The sequence below is a fragment of the Rousettus aegyptiacus genome, unplaced genomic scaffold (assembly GCF_014176215.1).
Source record: "Rousettus aegyptiacus isolate mRouAeg1 unplaced genomic scaffold, mRouAeg1.p scaffold_m13_p_2, whole genome shotgun sequence".
Taxonomy (NCBI): Eukaryota; Metazoa; Chordata; class Mammalia; order Chiroptera; family Pteropodidae; genus Rousettus; species Rousettus aegyptiacus.
The window spans coordinates 154,592,401-154,608,495 of NW_023416295.1; the positions used below are offsets into that span (position 1 = coordinate 154,592,401).

At 33.6% G+C, this 16,095-nt stretch overlaps 2 protein-coding genes and 1 pseudogene across 5 annotated transcripts in view; 2 read left to right on the forward strand and 1 right to left on the reverse strand.

Annotated features, from left to right (window-relative positions):
* On the forward strand, nucleotides 1–7,619 carry CLEC12B (C-type lectin domain family 12 member B). The gene is made up of 6 exons (XM_016128912.2): nucleotides 1–225; nucleotides 1,974–2,072; nucleotides 3,728–3,946; nucleotides 4,457–4,611; nucleotides 4,811–4,926; nucleotides 7,469–7,619. The coding sequence occupies exons 1-6, from the start codon at nucleotides 135–137 to the stop codon at nucleotides 7,617–7,619; spliced, it is 831 nt and encodes a 276-aa protein (XP_015984398.2). The 5' UTR covers nucleotides 1–134.
* The window catches only part of LOC107502082, a 22,123-nt gene continuing 13,478 nt past the window's right edge, over nucleotides 7,451–16,095 (reverse strand). For 3 of the 4 annotated variants that reach the window (XM_036237365.1, XM_016128908.2, XM_016128906.2), the window contains 2 exons: nucleotides 14,334–14,443; nucleotides 11,262–11,895 (listed from right to left, as the gene is read on the reverse strand). In XM_036237365.1, the coding sequence (XP_036093258.1) occupies nucleotides 11,734–11,895; nucleotides 14,334–14,443 (272 nt within the window). In that variant the 3' untranslated portion in view covers nucleotides 11,262–11,733. Of the gene's footprint in view, nucleotides 10,678–11,261; nucleotides 11,896–14,333; nucleotides 14,444–16,095 lie in introns of those variants that run through there. The other variant, XM_036237366.1, reaches the window with a different exon arrangement.
* LOC118614715 lies at nucleotides 11,098–11,216 on the forward strand (annotated as a pseudogene).

A 16,095-nucleotide genomic window follows, 5' to 3' on the forward strand; every position in this document is an offset into this window, starting at 1 on the left:
GGAGCAGTGGGATGTGTCTTGGGTGAGTTGAGTATCTGTATAAAAGCTCCCAGCCTTGAAAAGAACATCTTGTTCCCAGGCCCGAAGATATTGAAACATTAATTACATGATTTATAGTAGTGCTTTCTTCTACAATGTCTGAAGAAGTGACCTACACGACACTGGCCTTTAAGGATTCTGTTGGAGCAGAAAATAACCAAGATAGACATAACCTAAGGAAAAGAGGTAGGAATTCGGAGAAAGCAAGACGTGACCTCAGGGTATGGATTGGAGTTTAATGCGTCCAGGTGCTGTTTTCATACGGTGCTCAAGAGAAAGATTCTGTAGAAGCTTAGAAATGGAGACAAAATTTGTGGAATATATTAGTAGAATGAACGTTGCCAAAATTCAAGGGAAAATTTGTAAATTTCAGAAACTCATTAAATTGTGTGATATCACTGCATTTCATGAAACTCTGTGTTATAGTGAAAAATTTTATTTGGACATGACAGACAGAGATCGAGTTTGGAGACTAATAGATTTCTTTTATAAATGTAGTTATTGATATTTGTGCCTTGTGAGACATGCCAGGGGACTGTTCTTTTCGAAGACAGATTAGAGGCTTCTAAAGCAGAGAAGGTGAAAGGAACTTTTCTCCAAAGGTATAAAAAAACTGAAGGAAAAAATTGGGAGATAAGTGAATCAGAAATAGACAAGAGATAGTTTCTGTTTTCTAAGTATTAAAAAAAACATTGAGAGTTGAAATTCTGAGTATAATTAACAGTGTTAAATCAATAATAATATATATTTTAGTATTTTATATGCATTATGTCATATCTTTATCAAAATATAATTATGAAGTAAATGGAATAATATGAGTATTTTCTCCAATGTGTTAATGAGAAAACTGAGACTGAAAGAACTTAAATGATTTAACCTGGTTCATGTCCAGACATTCTAATCTTTCACTCATTCCCTATATTCAATTGGGAGAAATAGCAGACTCTGTGGTCAGGAATCCAGTTTAACATATCAGACTACATTCCTTACCTTAAAGGAACTATTGACAGTTCAAGGTTGTTGTCTAAATTATCTAAAACGTATGAACTATGTTCTTGTCTTTAGATCTATTTTTAGTTTAAGAGCGCGCACGCGTGTGTGTGTGTGTGTGTGTGTGTGTGTGTGTGTGTGTGTGGTTGGGGGAGCAATATACAAAGAAAGGATGAGAATAGACTTTGCATATTTGTCATAAAGGTTAACAGTCACACATTTTTGTTTTCTTTTTTTCAAAAAAGCTTAGCTCTAATCCTTTAGAAAGAGTTGTGGATGTGGTATGTGCAATAGTGCACCTGGAAATTGCATTAGTTTATCTGAAATATTGAGCTAGATGCCATTAAATCCTGAATTACGGAATAGGAAGCTGGGGTAAATAGAACCATTTGTGTATATATTTATACGTGTAGGATGCTAAATTTTGAAGAGTTTTCCACTGGCTTTCTGGTCTACTCTGCTGTTTGCAGGTTAGATTGTACATTCGTTCCTGCTTTCATTTAGTATTCATTCATTACCTACTAGATGATAAATAGAATAGATAATGGTAAAAATAAAATCCACAATGACATTCACCTTATGGAGTTGTATGATCTCCAAAACTTGGGGTATCTCCTATTGTCAGGATCATCTAGAGAAGCAGTTTCTGCAACACCTTATTTATGAATTCAGTAAATTTGAGGAAGAAAGGTATGTGATGATGTAAAACAAAAACCTGGAAATCAGAAGGCACTCTTAATGGAAAAGAGTATAGTAAAGGAAAAAAAAATGGAGGAGAACTGATGGGAAGGCCCTTAAATCACATTTTTTAGTTATTTTCTAGATAGGGTCATTGAAAAAGTTTAGGAAGCTTCCTGAGTGGAACGCCACAAGGAACCGAGTAGAACCATGTGGAACACCACAAGGCAGTTTTGTTTGCTCATTTCTCTTCTGTCTTTCTTCAGAGTATTCAGCTCCAGCCCCCATATGGCGTTGGGCTGCCCTGAGTCTGCTAACTCTTTGTCTGCTGCTGCTGATTGGGCTGGTGACCTTGGGGGTTATGTGTAAGTATACTTGCATCAAACCCAAGAAGGGTAAATAGAAAACACGTGTAAATTTAGATTATATTACATAATAGGTGTTATATCCTGAAAACTCTTAATACTTTCTGCCACTTCCTGTTTCTTTTTCTCCATGTCTCCAAGGTAAACCAGCAAGGAACATAGTTATTATTAGGAACATATTGTAAGGATTTTGCCTTAATTCCATTGTTTTCTCTTGATAAGCTATACTGGACTATGAAGACAGCTTTTATTTTTTCAGTTACTGGTTGGATTAAGGAGCCTCTTTTCTGCATGGACACACCATCACTTGTTATCCCAATGGTTAGAAACAGGGAGCTAATGAAGGTAGACTCAAGGAAGAGCATGCCATTTCATTTACCCCTAAGACTTTGTATAAGACTAGTACAATCCATCACTCAAGACCTCCTTTCTAGAGTAGAGAAAACTTTTAAGCAGTAGCAACGGCCTGACTATTGGGAATAAAAAAGAGAGACAAACAAGAATGAAGAGTCACCTGACATACCTTAGCCAGTAGATAGGAAGTTGAACTACCTGCACATAAAAAGGGAAGCTCCACTCCTAAACAAAAGCCAAAAAAAAACCAACAAAAAAAGAGTATTCCCTTGATTCTGCCCCATCATTGGGCAGTCTGAGATGTATAGGGTGCCAAAACATCCCAAGAATACATGCTTTATAGGATATTGTTAAGTATGTGGTGAACAGATTAAGAGCTGGCACAGTATTTACTTTCAGAGAATTTGCAGTCAAGAATGTTAATTTGCTAAATGATACTGTCTCCTCTGCTACTTTCATTTCTTTTATATGTAAGATTCCACAGATTATTAGATTTAGACATACCTATTTGGACATATAAATAAAGGTTAAGGGTATAGCTTGTTCTTTTGAAAAGAAATATAATGTTCTACTAGCAGTAACAGATATTCAGTAGCTAATCATCATGAGGGTTAGCAATTGATCTTCTACAACGATGTATATTTTTTTAAATGAAGATGCAGTGCGTAGTTATTGGTTCAGCATAGAAGAGTGGATGCTTTTTTACCCTAAAGTGCAGTGCTTTGAATGCAATGGTTCTTAAATTTATTCTGTTCATGAATCACCTAAAGTACTTATTAAAAATGCATATTCTATAAATCTAGGACCAAAAATGGTCACCTGTGGCATTAAAATCTGCCTTTTTAAAAAAAATTTAAAAAAAAAAAAACAAATGTTCCAGGTGATTCTGATTCAAGTTGTCTGCAGAACATAGTTTGAGATACCCATTGCACCCAAAGATTCTGTTCCTGTTAAAACAATTACATGAACTAACTCCAAATAGAAAAAAGAAAAAAAATTCACCAAATGAATTGCAAAGTGATTGGCACTGACTTAATGAAATATCAGAGATATGTAATTATTAATCAATTATTTTAATACAAATACAATCATAATTAAAACATAAATAAAATTAGAAGGATGAGCTCTACATAAATTGGAATAGAAAGGCATCTGGTGTGTTTCTTCCACAGTACCTCCATTATTGAGAGTTACTAATAAATCTTAAACAATGTAAGAAATATTTCTGTATTAAGAAAATTATCTATGGCTACCATGAGGATGAATGGATGTATCAGCTTGTCTCCCGTTATGGCTTGGAGTTTTACAGACATCTAATGAAATTAACTCAGATTCAGAGAAACTGAGTCAACTCCAGAAAATCATCCACCAACGGCAGGATAACTTATCCCAGCAGCTGAGCAACTACAGGAACTTGTCCACAGAAGAGGAATTTCTCAAATCCCAGATCTCCGATCTATTGAAGAGGCAGGGACAAATGGCCATCAGACTCTGCCAAGAGCTAGTCATTCACACTTCAGGTAATCAAGACTTACTCACCAGTCAGATGAAATCTGTGGCCTGGTTTTAGTTTACTTATGTGCAGTACCTGGCAGTATAAGAGAGTTATGCTATCAAATGACCTCTAGTAACGTCACACTAACTTTACGAAAGGCAAGGGAAGACATAAATTCATTCAATAATTTTGAAAACATAAGAGGCACATTTGAGAAGCATCTTTGGATAGTATAAATCAGAATATTTTAGACCCTCACTTTATGATCTGTTTTTAGGAGATCCTATTGTTATAAGAAGTTAAAAATATAGCTGGTAATTCTGAAGCCAGAAGACTGAGCCCTGAAAAAATAATTTCAATCATCACTGTCTCAAGCCATTTGAGGTGACTTTATTATCAGTCTCCTAAAGCAGTATGTTTTCAGGGTGCCAGATCTCAGACTCTATCATCAAATTAAACGATTTAGTTTCCAAAGCCTTCACCAGTTACTCCACAGTTGTTTAGTTTGTACTATTAGGTGCAATTTCTTTTTCAGACCACAAATGTAATCCTTGTCCTAAGATGTGGCAATGGTACCGAAACAGCTGCTATTCTTTTGCAACAAATGAGGAGGAAACCTGGACTAACAGTAGAAAAATCTGCATGAACAAGAACTCCACCTTGGTGAAGATAGATAGCTTGGAAGAAAAGGTCTGGCTGAATCTCTTGCCCTAGTTATAGAAATTATGCATATAATGGAAAGTAAATAAATTGGACTTCTCATGCACCTAGTAAGAGTTCAGTACATTGTGAATGAGAATTAATTAATTTAGTGAATGTTCCCATTGATCTTACTTCTGCAAACTGGAATGTGGTTCTCACATACCATTTTTCTTTTTTTCTCTCTCAGGATTTTCTGAAGTCACAACTATTACCCCAATTTTTTTTCTTCTGGTTGGGATTATCATGGGATCCATCTAGCAGGAGTTGGCTATGGGAGGATGGTTCTATTCCCTCTCCGTCCTTGTAAGTCTCCAATTACGGGGGTGGAGTCGGGGGAAACCACGCTAAGAACATCAAGAAATGGAATATTGAGAAAATAAATGTTCTGATTTGCATTTCCCTAATAATTAGTGATGTTGAACATCTTTTCATTTGTCTATTGACCATCTATATGTCTTCCTTGGAAAAATTTCTATTCAGATCCTCCATCCATTTTTTAATTTTGGTGGTGAGCATGCTATAATGTTTACAGATATCAAATTATATTGTTCTACATTTGAAACTTATATAAGGTTATTAATTAATGTTACCTCAATAAAAAGTATATTGCAGGAATTATTAATCTAGATACAAAGAAGAGCTAAACCTACAAAGAAAAGAGAACTTCAGTAACAAATATGAAAGGAATATCTGCTTTCATATGTGTTAAAACCATGGCAGGACACTAAATGTCATCTATTAGTTTAAATTTCTTTAACAAACACAGTTAATATTATGTTCAAAGTACTTCATAAATATTAGCCCTGTGATAAGAGCACTGTTATATTCCCATTTTATATATGAAATAATTATCATAAAAAATTAAATAACTTGCCCACAGTCACTAAGCTCATGAGTAGTAAAATCAGGACCTAGTACTTGTGTGATTTTGAGCTCACCCTCTCATCTCCCCTGGCTCTCCAGCACCTACAATCCAGAAGGGTGGTGTGTGTGTGTGTTTGTTTGTTGTATATTAACATATTTCTTTAAATTGAATAATTTATTTTCTAACAAAAAGTAAGTCTGAATTGGTTGATTAATAATTAGTTTTTTTTTTTATGAGACTTGCCAATTAAATTGTACAGCAAATGTTTTCATGAATTAAAATGAATTAAATCGGCCACTTCTAAGATTTTGATGAAATAATTAAAGTACTTATAGAATATAGGATGCTTTAAAAATTGTATTTTGCAGCTATTCAAAACTATAAAAAATAGATGTTGGCTTAAAAATGTGTAAAGGGGCACATAGTTTTGTAAAATCCTTTAGGCAACTGATTACAAAACCAAATATTTTGAAGATCACCCCTCATCACAACTATATTAAAATGATAAAATCATATTTGTATTTTTAATATAATATATGGTATTTGTATATTAGATAAAATTAAAAGCATTGGCATATTGGTGGTATAGCAAATTTTTCTACTCCTGTAATAACTTATCAAGCTACTAATCTATTAAACTCACTCTTTAATGCATGTTGTCAAAGTTTCCTTAAACAAAATTATAATTGCTGATTTTCTGTTCAAATTGCTGTGCTTCAGTTGTGATTCGTCAAATTCCTTTAACAAACAATGATATGTCTATACTTTTCTCCTGCATACACTTTGTCTTCACTCATTTTCCAAATTTCTGTCCTGGCCTTTTCTACTCAACACCGATCTCCTGCTCCCCAAACACCACTACTCAGTAGTCATATTAAATCGAATCATCTGTTTTCATACAAATAATAATGATAAAAAATGCATGCAAAGTAATAAACACAGTAATAAAAGTAATAAACAAAAAGGACAGTTACTCTTTGTAAGTGGAGCGATATTGGGCATGAATGATTACACACTAATCTGAAGTACTTCTGCTAGACCAAGGGTTTACAGGAGCACCAAGACAACATGTAAATGCAGTTATTTTCATTTTAGAATTTAGGACAAATCCCTTCTCCCAAAGGAGTTTGAATCATCCCTGCCTCCCCAACTCACTCCTAATTCAAATATGGATGAGGTGGCCTCCACAGCAAGTTTCAGACCTAAAGACACCATTCCCTGCAGCTATCAGATAAAACAATGCATCACACTCAGGATAGAGAGACTGAGCTTCAGAATCTCACAGCCATTTTTGCTGAGTAAAGGCTGAGCAAATGCATATACTTAGCCTAGGATTTAGTAAGCTTAGTCCTGAAGCAAGAAAAAAATATTGCATTGTAATGCAGATCATTTGGGGGGGGAAAGAAGCAATTTGGGGCATGCAGAAGATTTAGACCTGGAAAGCATTATTTTCTAATGATATTATTTAAGAATTATCACCAATTCCTTAGCAGAACTAGGGACTGATATTAATCACATCTATGTAGTTACTAATTTTCTCTCTTACACTCTGTCTTGTTCTCTCTTCACCTCTTCATACATGTATAAAGATATACAACATTATATTTGTACATAGTAAAATATAACAGCTTTTTATCAGAATGTGATTCCATTTTCCTGTTTTTCTTCATATAGTTCCAAAGTAAGGAAATTCTAATACAATGAGTAGTTTCTACAGCATTAATGGAGAGAATTTAAGTATCTCAACACAGAATTTAAGTATCCTCATTAAATAATTTTACCTAGGATTATGATTAACTTGAAATAAAGAACTCAAATATGCCAGCCTTAGGGATTTTGATGTGCAATGGAAGCAGAAGTCTCTCCACGTTCAGATATATATTTGGTAATGGAGAACACTGAACTGTGATCAAATTTCAAGTATTTGAGGTATAAATTAATTTTTAAATGTATAATTAATTTAAATATATTAATGTTCAGATTTAGTACTGAAGAATATGCCCAGATCAATGGATCCAAAGGATGTGCCTATTTTCAAAAAGGACATATTTATATTTCCCGCTGCAGTGCTGAAATCTCTTGGATTTGTGAGAAGACCGCTGCATTAGTGAAGATTGAAGATTTGGTTTAATAGGCTTCTTCCAAATTCACCACAAAGTAAGGGGCTCGTGGTTAAGTTCATGTGAGGAAGGAGAAAACTATCCTGCCAGAGTCAAAAACAGATTTCAAAATGACTGTGTATTTAAACTATCTGGCAAATAAACTTGCTTCACAGAACATTCTCTACTTCATTGTTTGATGTCTTCTGATAGGACATTCTTGCTATTGCCGGGAACCTCAGGGAATTGCTGATCTATATATAGGGTCTTATTGCTCTATCTCGGAATCATTTTATTGACTTTCCCCTCTCAAATAAAAGACTTATTTCTTGCTTAGTTGTTACATATGCACAAGTGTACATGGGTGATACATAAGAATTGAACAACCAGGAGTGACACAGACCACAGCCCTGGAATGAGGTCCCAGGCACCCTGCTGTGATAGCTGCTGGATCATGCAGAGGCTTGCAGGATTCCAAGATAAGGGTCTTAGTGGCTGGGGCAGCAGCTCTATACCAAGTGATCTGGAAATAGCTTAGCATCTTAACAAATAGATTGTGTGTTCCACTGTGCACCAAATAAGTGTCAGCCTGCACGTGCAAAATAACTCTTCTCCTATTACCCTATGAAAATACATTTTTTGAAAATTAATCTTTAACATTTAGGTAACTTGTGATCTAGGTGAAGTAACACTTCATTTAGTATTTATATTCTCATTTATTTAAATTAGTAATGTTGAGGTTATTGATGTAGTAATCTGGGTATTATTATTCTAAGTTTATTTTTTCACAATTACAATTATATTTATTCAAAAAAGTTCTAATACATTAAACAGTTTAAGATATTAGACTTGTTATTTTTTTTCCAGAACCCTGACATAAACACGGCAGATATTAATACAACTATGTCAACAAACACTTTAAGTGTAAATGGTCTAAATATCTCAATTAAAAGAGATTTTCAGAGTAGATTAAAGAAAGATATAACTGTATGTTGTCTACAAAAAAAACCACTTTAATTGTCAAGACACAGGTTAAATTTAAAGAGTAGGGAAAGATACATCATTCTAAACCATTGAATAAAATGGAATAGCTATATTAATTTCAGACAAACTAGACTTCAGGACAAAGAAAATTATCAGGGATAAAGAAAAATATTACATAACAATAAATAGTCAATTCTTCAAGAAGAGATAACAATCTAAACATATTTGTACCTATCAATATAACATCAGATTATGTGAGGCAAAAACCAGGAGAACTAACAGGAGAAATGCCTTAGAGCCACACAGGTGGAATGGGTGTCAGGTTACCCATGATAAGTCCCTTTCAACCAGGACTGCAAGACCGAGTTTATGTTAATAGGTGACTTTTGGAAATCCTCTAAATGTGGGGAGGCTGGTTACCAGCAGCTATGGCAAGGGGACGTTTGGACAATAAATACTGAGACTTTGTGAGGACTATTTGAGAATTTTGCTTTGAGTGAGGTGATTCTGCTAACCTAAAAAGTATCTAAAGACCTTTTAGTCATTTCCTTCAGCTATGGCCAAGGCTACTCTTTGGTTGGTAGTGGTGTTTAAATTAAGCAGAGGTCACAGGATCGATTATCCTTGGAGCAGTTCAGCCTGCCTGGCATCATCATTCCCTAGCAACATGCCCTAGCAACAAGGCACTTTTACTTTGTGTGGGCAGCTGAGAGTCAGCTCTTGGTTAGTTACCAACTCTCTAAGTGCTTCCTCGAATAAAAAGGTTCTCCTAATATTAAAATTTGTACTTTATTCTTCTCATCTCCCCTTCCCAAAAACAAAAGTGTAATTAATCTGTCGTTAGTTTGAAATATGTTATTCTTTATTTGGCTTAGTAAGAGATATTATTCTATGTACTTTGGGTTATTATAATTCTCACAGTGAACTTATACTAGATAAATTGCTGGCAAAGGCAAAATCAGTTTCTGGAGCATAACTCTGCTGCCTCCACAAAACAAAACAAAACAGAATCCCTGTTTCTTTTAGGGTCTTGAGTGAAAATGTGAAAGTATGATTTTTTGTTTGTTTGTTTGTTTGTTTTTGTTTGTTTGTTTGTTTTTACCATTAAACACAATTCTATTAATCTAGTCAATGAATCAGGGAGTTATTTCAACTTTTAAAACCTTTTATCTTAGATGGACATTTGGATAGGCTATTTGCACTACAGTCATGCAATTACTTTAACTGAGTTTCGAAATATATAATATCAAGCAAACAGCTGAAGTATTCAAGCATCCTGACAGGAAGTAATAGTGAATAATATCTGTATAGTATGACAGGAACTTTTACCACACTGTGTAAATAATCATTTAAATACAGCTAAAGGAGAAATAGCTGACCATAGAAATGTTGCCACTGCCTTCACTTCAGAGCATCCTGCTATGTAATCAGAGGAACTTACTGAAGGAAATTTATCAACATTAATAAAAATAACAGTTGTGATGAAAAAGATTAAGGCACCCAAAGGAAATGATGCCAGCCAAAATTTTTACATTAAAGGAACTGTTGGAAATATTCCATGTCTTTGAGAGTACAAAGATAGAATGTTAAATGCTAAAAAGAGTATGACACTTTGCTAAGGCATGGAAAACAGGTTCAACGTGTATAGCAAGTTGGACCATATGAAGAAGTTTTACATTGTTAACATTACTCTTGAAAAATAAAATAAACCACTTTAATTCTCAATATTTATAATATTTCAAATTATAATAGACTAAGTAATATTAATTTTACTATTTTACTTTTCTGAATATTTATAATCAATGGTAAGAGCGTTTTTAATGTTTTGACAAAATGTTTTAAAGGTCACAAAATAATTAAACGTTTTCATTTGATTCTGAGATTGTTTTTGCATAGTTTCAACCTACATGGTAATTTTTATGTCCCACAGTATTACAGTAAGCTAGGAGTGTTGGCATTTACCAAAGATTTAAAATTTGGGGATATCAACTTTGTTTTCACAACTATTAATTACTAGAGTCATTGGACTTTCCAATTATTTCATTTCCATTGAATACTGAATACGTCACTGTTTCAGCACTTGAAATATTTATCAGGGTATCAAACCTGTAACAAAAAAAGTAAATAAATAAAAATGAGTTATGTGCTCTATTTAACTTGAAAAAGAGACAATTACCTAATAAATCCAATCTATTATTTCCAGAAGTTATTATTCTTTTCTTGTTAGATTATTCTAGTCAAAAAAGAAGGAAGTGACAATAACTGTGGTAATTCCTTACACTACTGTCAGAATTCACCATAGCCCTTCACTGTCTATGACCCAAAGCTACCTCTGAGCCTTCTGCTCTCAATTTCACTCACAAGGTCACTTGAATAGTCTTTCCTTGCCCAGGACACTGGTTTAATTATAAATAGTGCCCTTCTTCACTCTCAAAAATGTTCTGGTTTGGACAATAAATCATACAGTCACTCTGATTATAACTCTCTTAAAATATTGTCATAATCTTCCTTTAATAAAGTATGTAAGTTTATGGCCATGACACCCTGAACAAGCCCGATCCCATCTGATCTCAAAAGCTAAGCAGAGTCGGGCCTGGTTAGTAATTGGATGGGAGACCACCTAGGAAGACCAGGTGCTGTAAGCATAAAAAATAAAAAATAAGGGATTGTAAGATGACAAGGTCCTTGCAATCTGTGAGGTCAACAAAGGGTTGCCTCACCTAAAAAATAAAATAAAGTAAAATAAATAAAATAAAATAAAAATAAAGTATGTAAACTTATATTACTTAACTAAAGAACAGGTAAAGTAGTAGAAACAAAGTAGAGTTTTCTTGACTCCAAAAGAACACTTTATTTTATATTGCATAGGGTAACATCCTTGACTTTCATTTGACTTTGGGTTTAAACCTTCTCTCCATTTCTTAATGCCCTTGGAAAGCAAGGAGCAGTAGTATGAAAGAAAGGGCAGAAAAGTATAGCAAAACTGAATGTATACCTCCTGTGTTCTTAATTCCAAGAGATTCCTTTTATATAGCACGGATTTTTTTTTTGCTAAAAAAAATTTGCCTGAGATACAGATGAATACTCTCAAATATTCTTGCCTTGTCTTTGTACATCTTTGACCATGTATAAAGGATAACTGTCACAGAAATATCTTTAAAATTAGCATGCTAGACATTCCTTTACTATTGACAAGATGGAAGGGACAGATTCACAGGTCAAAATGCAAAAATTTGAAAGTTTCTTTGCTTTCACAATTGTCTTGTTGGGAGTACAATTTAGATTCATCCAGGAGGCAGATGATGGAAGACATCTAATATCCAGCTATATACAAAAAAAAAAAAAAAAAAAAAAAAAAATCATTTGCTATCTCTTTATACCACCAGGAGCTAATTCAGGTACAACAAAATCAGATTCATGTCATCAAAATTCCAGAAGTTATTACCAAAAGTTATTCTTTTCCTTTCTTAGTTTCTTGTCCTCTTTTCCTCAGTGAAATTTTAAAATCTGTATTCTCAGGTTTCCCCACTGTTACTACCCTTTTAACATTCAGCAGATGACAGGCAAAAATAGAAGGCATCACATGAGCTATTCCAAATATATTAATACTCCAAATACAACAATATCTATATCTGTATTCACCGTGGAATGGGTTCCCAGGCCTTCAAGACCAGCTTTCCAATGAAAAAACCCACTCTTTTTCAACTTACCACCTCTACCCAACCTTTTAATCTTTCCCTCTACATTGGGCCCTACCCTGAAGTCGTTTTTAAAACTCTTCCTGACATCACGTATTTTCTATCAGGATATAAAAAACATCTTCTCTTACATTAACTTCCAAGGTTCTAGAGAGAAAAGCCAGAGTTTATGCTTTATTTTATTGCTTCCTCCTCATTCAGATTTCAAGCCATCTTTAACTGCCCTATTTGAACACTGCACTTTTTATTTTTTTAATATATATATATGTACCATTATAATTGCAATAAAATAACTATTTGCATAGTTCTTGACTTATTGTTTTGATTCACCTTAGATAAAAGCTTTTGTAAGATGTACGAGGGCAAGGGTTATTATTACATCCCCAGAATTTAGACTCTGTTTAGTCTATGTTAGATCTTAGTAAACACTTACATTTTTGTTCAAAAATAATATTGATGATGGGGATCAGTACTTCATTCATTTTGTATTTCCAATGAAAAGAACATAGTTATCATTGATAAATGGTTGCTAAGTAATCAATGTTTACTAAAATTATAAGCGGATAATTAAAAAATTCTCTATTACAGTTATCTCCCACTCAGACCCAAGCTCAATTGCATTTTTGGTCCATGTGATTTTCACAAGCATCATAAATTTAACATATTAAAATTTAACTCAATCTCAGTTCCAAACATAAAAAAACACACATATAAGCCATAATTTTTTCTTATGTATATAATCAAAATAAAAACTTAAAATTATCATAGTCTCCTCCCTTTTCTTCATACCTCACATCTAATTAAGTTGTAGCATAAAAAAAAAATGTATTGCTTAATTTTTCTTAATTTCTTAACTTTCCTAATTGGTTTCTCTCATTCAGATGTTTCTTTCCTTAATAATGTAAATTATCAAAATCATACATTAAAACAATGAAAAATCTCCTGTTTGACTATAAGCACTCCTTTTGCCTGTGGAAAAAGACAAAGTTTATTACTAATCCAGCTATTGAAGAAAACTTGCACTTCAGCCAGGCTTAAAATATTCTCAGTATAATAAATGGATATATAATAATGAATGAGATACTTTTTCTACATTTAAGGAACTAAAAGTCTAGCAGAACAGATACATTTATAGCTGTTGACTAAAAATATAATGTGTGAGAATATGAAAGAGAAAGCCACTAATTAAGCTTATTGTGATGGAAACAAAATTTTCAAAGAAACAATGAGGCCGAAACTTGGCAATTCAGTTGGATTAATCAAGTTCAAAAGGAAAAAAAATAATCCAGGTAATAAAACCATAAAGGGCAAAAATCACAGGGACAGGAACTTCATTCAGGTTAATGCTGATGACAAAATCTGTTGGTTTGGAGCATACTACATATTATAGCAAATTAAATGAATAGATCGTGCTGAACGATAAGGAGTTTAGTATTGCACAGTTAGGAATTTAGCATTTTTCCTACACTCAAATATTAATAAAAACAATAACAACAAATAATCATGAACACTGAAGAAACTTTATCTGATTTGTTCCTTTGTATTTTAACTTAAATAACATTAAGTAGGATTGAAACATGTGAAAATAAAATAGATCATTTATACGATTGTACCAAGTGAATTATAATTGAGTATAATTTTTCCTTAGTGTACAAGAACTCAGAGGGGAAGGATAATCCTATGATTTCATTTGCATCAGTGATCCATTAAAATTTGACTCATAATTGAAAATAATAATTAACCATCATTCTCTTCTTCCTGTTTTGACAAGAACCAGAAATCACAAGGAACAAGACATATCAAAGAAATATATTTCCATAACTTATGTGTTATGATATACCTCATGAATTGCAAAGTCTAATGATTGTATACGCTTGCTATTTGAACTTGTGATATAAGAATTCTCCAGTGACTTCACTCAGAAGGAGGTGGCAAAGATAAAATGCACAGAAGTTATTTATTTAGGAATAGCCAAGAATTAACATTGTCACTCAAATTCCCCTTACCTGTACCTTAACAATATCAAGAAATTTCTATGGACATACCACAAATTATAATACAGACCTGAGTTCTATTCTCATTTTTCTGATTGTCCATATTTATCTTGGAGGGGTGAGGCTTTTTATTATCTCCATGCCTTATCTGTGACTCTGAGCATGAGCAAGATGTGAGGTCTGAAAAACAAATGAGGAAAGTCTATGATACTCACACACACATGTGCATAATATGTATGCACATATATACAGACAATCTATATATATATAGCATAGATATCAAAATTTCTAAACATGTATATTATATATTAAAATGATTAATAAAAGTTATATATTAAATGATGTGATTGCTTAAAATATGAGAAAAGGAAGAATGTAATCTGAAATGAAATGAGATTTGGATTTGAAACAATCTGAGATAGAAGAAAAGTCATAGATACAAAGGAGAGGAGAGGAGAGGAGAGGAGAGGAGAGGAGAGGGGAGGGGAGGGGAGGGGAGTGGAGGGGAGGAGAGGGGAGGAGAGGGGAGGAGAGGGGAGGAGAGGAGAGGGGAGGAGAGGAGAGGGGAGGAGAGGAGAGGAGAGGAGAGGAGAGGGGAGGGGAGGGGAGGGGAGTGGAGGGGAAGGGAGGGGAGGAGAGAGGATGGGAGGGGAGGAGAGGATGATAGGATTATTAAGTGCTCTCAGAGAAAACTCCAGTATGTTTGGATTGTTGTAACAGGATCATAGTTCATCTAGTCTGCTAAATTTTCTACAGAAACCTCATCACCTCATTGTTTTAAGTGATGTTTCTATAAAATTCTGCTTTAAATTATCCAATATTTTTCTAAAGCTTTCAGGTTAAAATTTGAATCCTCCCTATTATCTACAAGAACCCTAATCACACTACAATTTTATCTCTTACTAATCCACATTTATTTCGATACCTTGAATTTTTCCTGAGAGTGCCACACTATTGCTCATCACTTATTTCAATATGCCTCCACTCCTAGCATTGAATATTTTACCCTTATCCAATTGGGAATATTTCCTCCAACTGTATTGTTTCTTGCATGATATATTTATGTTTATGAGCACTTATTACACTGAACTGTAATTTTCTGTTTACCTGGCTTCTTTTCCTATCATAATACTCTAAGTTACTCACGATGAGGAATTGTTAAAATTGTTATGCAGAAAACTTCTTGGGGTTTCCCAAGTGCTATGCATTTAGTGTGTAGTTGTTGTTTTTTTTTTTTTTTTTTTTTTTTTAATAAAAGAAGGTAAGAAAAGAAAGAATTAAAAACAGAAAGAAGATATTAGTGAAATGCTATAGGATTTTCAGGAGAGGAAAAAACAGTTCTGTGAAAAAATCGACTGGACTATCTAGCAAAACCTAGGTTTCTACTCTGATTGTTAATGCCACACTTTATACCCAGCTTCATTTGAAAGAGAAAGTCACCTGTGCATATTTTCCACCCTGGTCTTCCACCCTTAAAATGTCCAGAAAGATTTCTTACTTTCAGAGAAATCTAATGGAAAACCTATCCTCTTTTAATAACTGTAGAGTCAACTCACATCAGCCATCCCCTTCTTTCTTAAATATGCACAAAAAAGCAAGAATCTTAAGGTATATTGAGCACCAACACATGAAAGAGAATTCTTATGATAAAAGAAGAATAAAGGGGAAAAAACCTATCCCCTCCCCCTAAAAATAAATTTTGGAGTCATATTTTAAGAGACTTATCTAATCAATATACTTAGATGACACTAAAAGATTATATCCACAAAGAAAAGAATATTTTAAAACGAACAACAACAAAAAACAAACAACAGCAAAAAAACAAACAGAAA

Excerpts from the sequence above, each read along its gene's own strand:
- CLEC12B (XM_016128912.2), top strand. The coding sequence starts at position 135 with ATGTCTGAAGAAGTGACCTACACGACACTGGCCTTTAAGGATTCTGTT. Across the intron at positions 4,612-4,810 it reads TAGATAGCTTGGAAGAAAAG|GATTTTCTGAAGTCACAACT; the intron begins GTCTGGCTGAAT and ends TTTCTCTCTCAG. Across the intron at positions 4,927-7,468 it reads TCTATTCCCTCTCCGTCCTT|ATTTAGTACTGAAGAATATG; the intron begins GTAAGTCTCCAA and ends ATTAATGTTCAG.